This window comes from Hyperolius riggenbachi, chromosome 7 (assembly GCF_040937935.1).
Source record: "Hyperolius riggenbachi isolate aHypRig1 chromosome 7, aHypRig1.pri, whole genome shotgun sequence".
Taxonomy (NCBI): domain Eukaryota; kingdom Metazoa; phylum Chordata; class Amphibia; order Anura; family Hyperoliidae; genus Hyperolius; species Hyperolius riggenbachi.
Window position 1 is genome coordinate 139000764 of NC_090652.1, and position 12132 is coordinate 139012895.

The window sequence follows — 12132 nt, forward strand, 5'->3', positions numbered from 1 at the left end:
GGTCAGATGGGCTGGTATCCACTTCAGCGGACACCTCCGGCTCCCGCAGTTGCTGGGTATCCCATTGAAACAAGTCATTTACCATGTCCTGTTTGTTCTTGTGGAGGGTGTCAATGCCCCGCAGCTGACAAAGATTTTCCAGGTCTGATACGGCCATGAGCTTGTAGTTCCCGGACATTTCCACGCCAAATAAAATAAAATTTTTGGGGATGGGTACTGGCTACACAGTCTCTCTGTATATATAAAAAATATATTGCCTTCCAGCTACACCAACGAATTAGTTCGTTTCTGGATAGCGCTAGCACTATCTTAGATACTTTTCAGCACACACAGGTCCCAACCGCTGCCTAACACTGTCACAGGAGCCCTGGTGGTCAGACCGCAAATGGCCTTCCAAACGGTGCCAGCGCACGGATCGTGCGAACTCTGGTCGCAGTCAATGCGCAGGAACCGTTGGGACAAACCGCAGACAAACCAGAAGGGAGCCTGTGAGATACGGGTAATTACAACCCACACACGATTCCAGGGTATCTGCCACCACCACTGGTATGGGCCAGTGGACCCGATTTACTGACTGACTGGTCCTGCGAATAAAAACGGTTAAAACACGCTGTAATCTGTCTAGCCAATAACAAACAATGGTAATGTCTCTTCAGAGATCTGGTTCAGTGGTGTGCGTGCTGAATAGTAGGGTAGCTAGAACAACAACTGACGATAGCGTCAGTTTATTGAAAGCAATATAAATAATTAATATATACAGACAATTATTAAAATCAACAATTATTAAAACAGTAATAGCCAGTATAAAAAATAAAAGGGAGAAAATACTTAGGGTTTGTGGAAATATGTCCTTTTGTGGGAAAATCATCAAGTCCAAGCAAAACGGTTTCAAGTTCTCAAAGTTCTTTGTTCCAGAGTAAAGTTCAGCAAGATTTAAAATCCAAACAAAATGGAGGATGTCCTTTGTTTCAATTCAGACAAGATAACCACCACTCGTTCCTCACGGTGGCCGGGTGTTCAGGAAGATGGGAAATGGAGGAATAATTTGCCCGGGCAGCTCATTCACTTTTAATGGAGCTGAGTTCAGAGGGGGGCTTCCAGAGTCGGCCCCCAGGCCGGACTATGGTAATCACATCTGGGGCAGGGGCCTCCACAAGCCACATAATCCTGACATTTCTCTAGACCGACCTACGCGGCCGTCACACAACTAATAATTACATATTATCGATCCCCAGAACCTACCGATTAATATGATATCAGACATGGCTAGTGCAGCGGATCAGGTTCCTGAGAAGATTCATACCTGGGTTGTAGGGGCCCCGGGCCCCTCTCGACTGGTATCAAGAGATTCAGCATGACCCTACGGATCCAATGATACCGCTCTCATAACTACCCTATTTATTGTATTCTGTAAATGGGCAAAAGATTATATAGTACATTCATTTCTTCCTGGTAAGGCTGGAGCCAGGGTGTCTGGTATCCAGCTGTGCCTAGCTTCCTCCTATCCCCCTGTATGAAAAGGACCACCAAATGGAGGTAATTGAGACAAACCTCCTCTTGGACACAGGCCTGGCCCAGGCTCATTAGCATATCAAAAGAGCCATCCTGCAGTTAAGCTGATGCTATCTCTCTGCTGAGAAAAGACTCAGCTGCTCCTACACAATCAATCCATTCTAGTGATCTGAAGCGCAATCGATGCAGAGAATCGAGTGCGATCGCGGTTTTTTCACGGGCGGTTCCAGGACGCGTCTGCGGACCCGCGACCGTCCGTGACAAGTACCAATTCACTGAGAGACTGAACTAGTCTAGTTTGTGAGTTCTTTACACATCTCACTATAGGTTGTGGCCTAGTTACATGCTTTGCAATAGGTTGTGCGCTCATTGTAACACTTCACAATAGTTTGTGAGCTAATTACACACTTCACAATAGGATGTGACCTAGTTACACACTTCACAATACGTTTTGAGCTCATTACACACTTCACAATCTATCGTGAGCACATTATGTACTGCATCATAAGTTGTGAGCTCATTACACCTTCACAATAGGCTGTAAGCTCATTCCTAAGTACAAGTTTCCAAATTCAATGAAATGTATTAATTTCTGCTCAGAACATCTTGGTTCAGAATTTTTCTTTTCTGAATTTACATTCAAACGTTGAAAATTGGTTATTCCTGGCTTTGGTTAGTTCTCTATGGTGCCAACTTTCTGAGTTAATCGTGAAGCCCCACATTCTACCAACACCAAATTTGCTATGTATGTCAGGGTCTCTAGTGGGACTATGTCAAAAATAACTTTTTTAAGAATACTTGTGGTTTTTGAGAAAACAGATTTTAACCACTTCCTGCAATATGGACATTTATAAACTTCCTATCTGTGCTCCTTTAGTCAGGGCTGTGAGGTCGAGGAGATCGAGTTGGAGCAATTCTGGGTACTCTGAGCCTGTGATTTCATAAACTGAGGAGTTGGAGTCGGATGTTTTTTGTACCGACTCCACAGCCCTGCCTTTAGTTCAAATAGGATGTTTATGAATCCGCCTATTCGGCTGAAGTGCAGGGGCACCTCAGGAGCACTTATTCTTCATGCATGCTCATTTGTTCCCTTCAGCCAATGGCATGAAGTGTTTACAATGTTGGCTACAAAACATGTTTTTAAACCTATGCACCATCAGATTCCAGTCCCATTAACTCCCCCCATGTTACATTCTGTAGTTGGTTGAAAGTTGTAAGAGTTAAAGTGGCAGTACAAATAAACTATAATAGAATTACTGTAAACGATGATAAAATAAACGGCTAAGTATTTGTCTCCTATGCAGGCAGGTATTCCCCATGGTGCCTGTCAGCATGGGACAAAGCTTCCCCCTCTCCTATAAGATCCTGTCCATGTAATACAATGCCCGTGCCACATCCCACAGCAACGCAAAAAATGAAATTCATAGGGTTCTGTGGCAGAGTGCATTGACAGGTTCATATACATAGCGCCACCCCCCTTTCAACGATGTTCTTCCTCCTGGGCAGGAAGTGTGTCAATAGGATTTAAAGCGATTCACACATACACACCGTGCTCCATCGTTTACACTACGTGCATTGCCCACAGACTTCCATTACCCCAAGCACTGTACGTTAATCGTGGTACTTGCAGTAATGCGCTGCTGCCCTTTTGTCAGCTCAGATACTTCCGGCACACTGCAACAGACCACATTAAGTGTCAAAGTCTCCATAGACTTTCATTGCTTTTGAGGCCCCTTGCGGTAATATAGGGTAACACAATGCAGGTTTACCCTGCTAGTGTAAAAGGGATCTCAAATGAATTGTCTTGTAAATGACAAGGTCTTTTTATAAACTTTTTTTTAAATGTGTACCCACTAGTAACATGCAATAGTAACATGCATAGCAAATGTGGTGTTCATAGAAAGTATGGGAGATTTGAAATTAATTCAGATAGTCATCATCGTACTTAGAATTTTTGAAGACTTATTGTGAAGTTGGAATTCAAGCCAGAAATTCAGGATTTGTCAATTTTAATTATCCCCACTCAGTACACATTGCGCAATAGGTTGAGGGTTTCTGGTTGTTTTCATTTTGTTTTTGTTTTTTTGTAGCAAGTTAAAGAGAAAGGACCCCAATAACACCAAACTAGCTTAGAATAATAATAATTACATAATCTTTATTGGAAAAGTAAACTCATATAAAAACAATTAACCATCACTAAGAAGGTGACAACACGTCAATTACAATAATACTTCAGACAACCAATTGCTAATAATAGAGACCATAATTCGTTATACAGCAGTATATTGCACTAATAGGTAGAGTACAACATTGCCAACCCTGCGTAATATGTTGGCGCTTTATAAATACAATAAATAATAATAATGACCCTATTAAAATCCCCAGTAAACATGGGTGAATAACCTAATAATAATTGCAATTTGAAAACTAATAGCTATAAGAATCCACTTGACAGCTTCAACATAGCTACTCCAAGCTGATGGCTTGGTACACATAACAGACTGTGAGTGCAGAGAGGAGCTCTAACTTCCACCAGCAACTAATCCTTAACCTCCTGAGCGGTATGGACGAACTCAGCTCGTCCATCACCGCCAGAGGCTGCCGCTCAGGCCCTGCTGGGCCGATTTTTATCAAATAAAAAGCAGCACACGCAGCCGGCACTTTGCCAGCCACGTGTGCTGCCTGATCGCCGCTGCTCTGCGGCGATCCGCCGCGAGCAGCGGCGAAAGAGGGTCCCCCCAGCCGCCCGAGCCCTGCGCAGCCGTACCAATCAGTTCCGGCCAGCGCTAAGGGCTGGATCGGAGGCGGCTGACGTCAGGACGTCGGCTGACGTCCATGACGTCCCTCCGCTCGTCGCCATGGCGACGAGGAAAGCCAAACAAGGAAGGCTGCTCATTGCAGCCTTCCTTGTTACTTATGCTTGCCGGAGGCGATCAGAAGAACGCCTCCGGAGCACCCTCTAGTGGGCTTTCATGTAGCCAACTTTCAGTTGGCTGCATGAAATAGATTTTTTTTTATAGAAAAAAAACCCTCCCGCAGCCGCCCTGGCGATCTCAATAGAACGCCGGGGAGGTTAAACTAATTTAGGGCTGGTTCAAACGGACGCTTGCGGAGCGTTTACCGCCAGCGTTCGGGGCTTGGTGTTAAACGCTCCCATTCAAGTGAATGGGAGCGTTTGTACCAAGCTTTCACGCGCGTTTACACGAACGCAGCGTTTGGGTCCCAATTTTCCCTGGCGTTCAAGGAGCCCCTGGAAGCTACATGTAGCTTCCAGGGGCGGTTAACCGAGACGGGTAATGTCCCCCTAGGGGAAGAAAAAACGCAACCGCATCTGAACGCAACGCAAACGCTGCTGAAAGCCCGAACGCATCGCAGCCGCAACGCCAACAAACGCGACGCCTCTGAACGTCCGTCTGAACCAGCCCTAATCATTGTGTGGTGGACAGATGGTTGCCTAGAGCAAGTTGTGCCTTGATAAAGGGGCCCTACCTGGCTCTGAAACGTTGGCCTTTCAACTTTGAGACAATAAAAAACTTTATGGGATGTGCCAACCTTTGCCTATAGCTTTAACCTAAGAGATAAATACCAGTAGATAATGAAAAAGGAGCAAGCAAGGATAGTGCTAGGAAAAGGGGACCCCCAGTGGGGAAAGGTGCTTACATGCAAGAGGAGAGGAGGAAAGTCTGGATCACCATGCCAGCAAACCTTGGTGCACATTGCATGTGGCTTCTGACTCTAGGCAAGGCTAGTTTGTAAATGTTGTCACTTCTTTATTTGTTGTCACAGCAATAACAGGTTGTGAAGAATAAAACCATTTTCAGTAACACACTGAGTTATTTTATTTATTAATTTATTTATTGTATTTATAAAGCGCCAACATATTACGCAGCGCTGAGTTATCATGTAGTGTTAAGCTAAATTTGTAGGGTTAGGAGATAGAGTAGGGAGAGGTTAGCTTTAGCTAATAGTTAGAAGGTTAAGCATCAGGAAGGGTAAAACATTATTGGACATGGGTAGGTATAGGAATAAGGAAAAAGTTAAGTTAGGTGTTGGGAAGGAGCATAGCATTAGGAAGGAAATTTGTTAATGAGATGGCTTTACAGAAAACCTGAACTGAAAATGAAAAGTCAAAATAACTATACACAGGTCATGCTCACCTCCTGTGTTGTCTACTTATCAATCTCTTTCTCCTCTCCTGTGTCCTGTTTGTCCACTGTGATCAATGGATTTCTCCATTCTCCATTTTGAAAATGGCCATTACCCCATAACAGCTTCCTGGTCAGCACACTGTTAAACTGTAACATCGCCCACCTGAGTCATAGGGAAACATGGACATTACCTGGCACATCCAGTTTCCTCTCAGCTATAACTGACAGCAACTGATATATTTCAGTTCTGACAAAATGTTGTCAGAACTGGAAGGGATTGTTGTCAGAAGAAAATGGTGAGCTTCTTAGAGGAACTGATGGCACGATAACTATGTAATGTTCATGTGAAGTTACCTCGTGTTTATTTTAAATAATTTTACTCAGTTCAGGTTCCCTTTAAGTTAGGTGACCAAAGGGGAATGAGGTGGAACACAGATAAAACATACCCAAAGCTCAAAAGAATTGATAATCTGAGACTACGACAGATACATTTGTACCACATCACATTTAAGGGTTTTCTTTGTATGGAGTATTTTTTAAGGCTGCTTTTACACTTGTGGCAGGCTGCCATGGGATCACCGCTCCGTGTGAATCAGTATTTTAAATGGCCCTGCGGCAGATTGTGCCAACAGGGTCATATGCATAGGCCCGCTCTCGTCCAGTGCTGGACAGGAAGTGCATTACTGGGATTCCCGTTGGTCCGCTCATGCGTGCTGCATAAAACTGCGCTCTGTGGTTTACACTTAGTGCCCCCCCATAGACCTGCATTACTGCATAATCCGTGCAGTGGATCATGCAGTAACGCACTATTGACTTTGCATTGGGATTGCAGAGATTTGACTACTTCCATCGCACTGCATCGTTTCGCATGAAATATGAAAGTCTCTATAGACTTTCACTGACTTAGCAGCCTCTTGCGTTAAATTGCTTACCACAACATTACCACAACGCCATAGTGTCAAAGGGCTATCAGACTTGGGAAATGTATGTTAAACATGCTTGTGCTGGTCTCCATTAATTATATATTTCAGCCAATGAAAATAAATGTTTCAAGTTTGTGTAATTAAACCATGCTGATCTCTCCTAGGATATGCAAGTGGTTGGAGTTGAAGATGACAGCCGAGCACTGAATATTACTATCCACAAACCAGCATCAACTCCTCATTCCAAGCCATTCCCTATCCTGCAAGCTACATTCATCTTTTCTGACCACATCCGGTGTATCATAGCCAAACAAAGGCTAGCCAAAGGACGTATTCAAGCGCGAAGGATGAAAATGCAAAGGATAGCTGGTAAATGCTTTGCATGTGGCTTTTCTTGTCATTAGAAATCCTGGGGAATAATGGAGACTCTTTCAGCTTAGTACTACAATCCTCCCTGAGTGTACTGCCCTACAGGCCTACACGGTTTATTTCCATTTGAACATTAAAGCCTTGTACACACATATGAAGCAAGTCGCCCTGTAGGGATCGGCACCCAATCCCTCAGGCGAGGCAAGATTGCAGGGCCAAGGCTGTACAGATACGTCACTAGCCTGAAGGCTTACAAGGTATTCTTTTGTCATGGGGAAGAGGAGGGGGGCAGAGGACCAATGGAGTAGATGGGTGAGTAGAGAGAACAACTCTCTCTGCCAGCGATCAGCTGAATTGATCCATTCGTCTGATTGCTGGCTGAGGTGTCGGAGGGCATTGGGACTGTTCTAGCTGTGTGTGTACAAGGCTTAACAATCTTTCACAACACTGTTACCTCTTGAATGAGGGAGAATGGGTCTTAAAATGAGAACAAAAATAGTATGACACTACCATATTTTAACCCCCTTGCCGTTCCAATTATTGCGGCAAGGGGGCAGCGCAGCACTTTTTTTTTTTTTTTTTAAATCATGTAGCTAGCCTAGCGCTAGCTACATGATAGCCGCTGAGCAGCGGCATCCCCCCACCCACTCAGATTGCCTCCGTTCAGAACGGGATTTCCTGCAAGGCTTCCCCCGTCGCCATGGCGACTGGGCGGGATGACGTCACGGACGTCGGGACTTCAGAGGGAGTCCCGATCCACCCCTCAGCGCTGCCTGGCACTGGTTGGCCAGGCTGCGCAAGGGGTCTGGGGGGGGGGGGGGGGCGGCGCGACGGGTAGCGGCGAATCAGCGGCCAGCGATCAAGTTATGCACGCAGCTAGCAAAGTGCTAGCTTCGTGCAATAAAAAAAAAATTTGAAAATCGGCCCAGCGGGGCCTGAGCAATCCTCCTGCGCAGGTTTCCCCGGCTCAGCTCGGGATAACCGGCAAGGAGGTTAAATCCACAGCATTTTCTATTAACAATTAACATTTTTTTGGTAACATTAACATTTATTTTCAATAAATTATGTCAAGTGGTTCAGTACAGAGCTTGAGCCATCCTCCAACATTTACCAGTTTTTCTCTAACAGATTGTCATTTTCAGAGCTTTGGCAAAATTTGTATGATTATAGGAAAATTAGGTTCTGTTCACACAAAATCAGCTGCAATGGACCAACAGACATGCCAAAAGGACTCCATATTTTCCACCGGTTCCAGGGGAGTAACTAGAGGGGAGCAGCCCCTGCAATCCCAGGGGGACCCAGAGCTGTGGTTTCTGTGGCTACACTTGTTATGGGTGTGAAGATCATGATGGCCACACCTGTTTTATGACCCGTGTGAGATGGCCCCAAGGCCATGAAGGGCACCAAGGGTGAGGCAAGGGAAGGGGTGTAAACATTAGTGGGCCCCATAAAAGTTTTGCTGGTGGGCGCCATGAAATGTAGTTACGCCACTGACCTTTTCACACATGGTTATCTCCATTGTGTCCGAGTTTGTCCTTTGTGTCGACACAACAAACAAATGTGACTTGTACAATTTTTCAAAAAGTGGATGCATTGCCTTTCAACCCATGGAATGGCACACTTCTGCTCCTGAGTGCAACAGTCCCTGCCTTGGACTTCCAAAGCTTCTTAGTGCTTACCGTATTTTTCGGACCATAAGACGCACTTTTTTTCCCCCAAAGAGAGGGGGAAAATATTGGTGCGTCTTATGGTCTGAATGTGCCAATACAGACCTGCCTCCCCTTAAGAAGTGGTAGTGGAACATTCCGATCTGATTGTCGGCAATGTCCCCAGGCGTTTATTGTACTTTCCCCGGCTCATCCTGGCTGCTTATGCGGATATGAGTAGCCTAAGCCTGTGTCCATATAGCGCTGCCCCCCAGTGTCCGTATAGCGCTGCCCCCCCAGTGCCCGTATAGCGCTGCCCCCCAGTGTCCGTATAGCGCTGCCCCCCCAGTGTCCGTATAGCGCTGCCCCCCCAGTGCCCGTATAGCGCTGCCCCCCAGTGTCCGTATAGCGCTGCCCCCCAGTGCCCGTATATCTGTGTACCTGTACCCCGTGTTCTTATTTGTGCCCCCGGTGTTCTCATGTCGGCTTCCCTGAGCCCGTCGCTAATCCCCTCTGTCCAGGCTGCCTCTTGTGTAGTGTGAGGCTTACCCCATGACGCCGCTGTGAGTATCGGTTGTAAAGCCGCTGACTCGGGGTTCGCACTCGCAAGCAATGTATTTCCCTCTTCATTTCCGCATACGTCACTAATGCGGAAGTGAAGAGGGAAATACTTTGCTTGCGAGTGCGAACCCCGAGTCAGCGGCTTTACAACGAGGATTACCGATACTCACAGCGGCGTCATGGGGTAAGCCTCACACTACACAAGAGGCAGCCTGGACAGAGGGGATTAGCGACGGGCTCAGGGAAGCCGATATGAGAACACCGGGGGCACAAATAAGAACACGGGGTACAGGTACACAGATATACGGGCACTGGGGGGCAGCGCTATATGGACACTGGGGGGCACAGATAAGGACACTGGGGGGCACATCACTATAAGGACACTGGGGGCACATATAAGGACACCGGGGAACATATAAGGACACCGGGGCACATAGCTATAAGGACACTGGGGGCAAAGCTATAAGGACACTGGGGGGCTATAAGGACACTGGGGGGCACAGCTATAAGGACACTGGGGGGCTATAAAGACACGGGGGGCACAGCTATAAGGACACTAGGGGGCTATAAGGACACTGGGGGGCACAGGTATAAGGACACTGGGGGGCACAGGTATAAGGACACTGGGGGGCACAGGTATAAGGACACTGGGGGGCACAGGTATAAGGACACTGGGGGGCACAGGTATAAGGACACTGGGGGGCACAGGTATAAGGACACTGGGGGGCACAGGTATAAGGACACTGGGGGGCACAGGTATAAGGACACTGGGGGGCACAGGTATAAGGACACTGGGGGCACAGCTATAAGGATACTGGGGGCACCGCTATAAGGATACGGTCTGCTATAAGGACACTGGGCACAGCTATAAGGACACCAGGGGCACATATAAGGAAACAGGGGGCATAGATAAGGACACATCAGGCACATATAAGGACACAGGGGGCAGAGATAAAGACACAGAGAGCACATATGAGGACATGGGGACAGAGAAGGCCACAAGCAGGGCAGAAGAGGACAGAAAAAAGACACAAAAAGTACAAAGGGGACACAGGGACACACAATAATTAAGGGAGGAAGAAGATCCACAAGATGCCCCTGCACCATGGATACACCAGGTTTAGTATATATTTTTTTTCCTGGTTTTTGTCCTCTAAACCTAGGTGCGTCTTATGGTCCGAAACATCTTATGGTCCGAAAAATACGGTACTTATTTAGAGTAGTTGGTAACCAAGTTAAAAATGATAGAGGTCATGTTAATGCTTCACAGAAAAGGAATGTTTGTAGGACTTCTTTCTGACCACCCAGAAGCGACTCCCAACTACAGAGACCTCCTATTCAAAGACAGGAAGAAAACGACTAGCTCATTCAATACTTTGCTGTGAAACCTAAACTCTGGTCTCCAGAGAACAATGTAATGTCTAAAATGAAAAACAGCAAATTGGTGTCTGCTGGGGTGCAAGGGCCAAGGACGCGAGAACCCACAGAGCAGAAAGTTCAGGACAGAAAATAAGAAATGGAAAGTACTATCATTAAATCAGAATACAAATTGTAGTTAGATCTATGTCCAGAAAACTATAATTCTTAATTCCTAATAAAAAGTGTTTTCCCTTAAAGTCACAATATATACATTATTTTGAACTGTCGAAATGCCAAAGGTCATAGTAGGGGCCATTCACTAAAGCACTGATAGACCAGTGTCTGAATTGCTGAATTAGCGGTAGTTAATGCTTTTGAGGAATTGCTGGAGATTCCTAAAGCACTAGGCTAATGTAAGCCTATTGTGGTGATTCCACAGGAGCGGTTGCGTTTTGCCAGATTCGTTATTGCGGTGCCTGCAGTATATTTGGAGCAATTGTTTTCAGGGAATACGGAGCCACATTGCCCGGAAATCGCTGTGTTCAGTGCAAAAATTGCTAGTAAAAACTTTAGCGTTTTTATGGCGTTTTTTGATCTCTAGTGAGTCCCAGCCCTAAAGGTGCCTCCTCAAAGACTGGCATACTCACAATTATGAAACCAGAACCTGAATCACTGACATTTTTTTCCCTTGTTGCTTGACAACTACGCAGCCAGCTATAAGGACTAATTTTTCTTATTCTATACAGAAGAAAAAACTAGAGTACTTATAAAGCATGTTCATGAACCTGCTTAATCCAGCAAAGTGTACATTTCAAATTAAAAGCCACACTTACCTGTATATACTTAAGTATAAGCTGACTCGAGTATAGGCCGACCCCCCACCCACCTTTTACCTAAAAAGAAATGGAAAAAGTTATTGACTCGAATATAAGCCGAAGGTAGGAAATGGCGTGGTGCAGGTGGAATTTCAGGGGAAATTTAGTGATGGCCATGTGCATTTCTTTTTATAGCGAACAAAAGTCCTGTAAATAAGTGGAGGATTACAGTGCTAGACAAGAGATATAACTGTTATATAACCATTAACTTGGGATCCCATTGCGTTTATTTTGTGGTGTCTGGGGTAACTGTTGCTGCATTTATTATTTAATGGTCATAGTTGGCTATGTTTGCTGCTTTGGGGTTACGGTATACTATTAAATAGCATCACACAGTTTCTGCACACCCATGATGCGAATCCTCGTTTGACCACATCATGGCGTAAACACTGCTTTCTTATGCCTCGCTGTTACATCATTAAGTTAGCTCCGCCCATAGAATGTCATGGCCACGCCCATTTTTCGGCCACGTTTGTTGGCGCGGCAGCCCCCCATTTTTTAGCGTGGCGCGCTTCACGCACCCTTCCCCCCCGCCGCCCTGTCCCAGGTTGAGCCTACAAAAATCTGGTCACTGTAGCTATACAGATTTGGGGTTTCAACTCCCCTGTAAAATGTTCAAAAATGTCCGTACAGCGCTCACATCCCACAGTCAGCAAAAAAAGTTCATTTGTAAAAGTACTACTGTTTTCAGCAATATGTTTCAATCTTCAGCAATATTATACACAATGTCAAACTGGCC

The 12132-nt window shown here is 45.7% G+C and overlaps 1 protein-coding gene across 3 annotated transcripts in view; it reads left to right on the plus strand.

The window, feature by feature from the left end:
• Positions 1–12132, plus strand: part of CLEC16A (C-type lectin domain containing 16A) — a 369068-nt gene that overhangs the window by 265594 nt on the left and 91342 nt on the right. For all 3 annotated transcript variants that reach the window (XM_068244692.1, XM_068244690.1, XM_068244691.1), the window contains exon 20: positions 6748–6952. In XM_068244692.1, coding sequence (XP_068100793.1) covers positions 6748–6952 — 205 coding nt within the window. The remainder of the gene's footprint in view (positions 1–6747; positions 6953–12132) is intronic.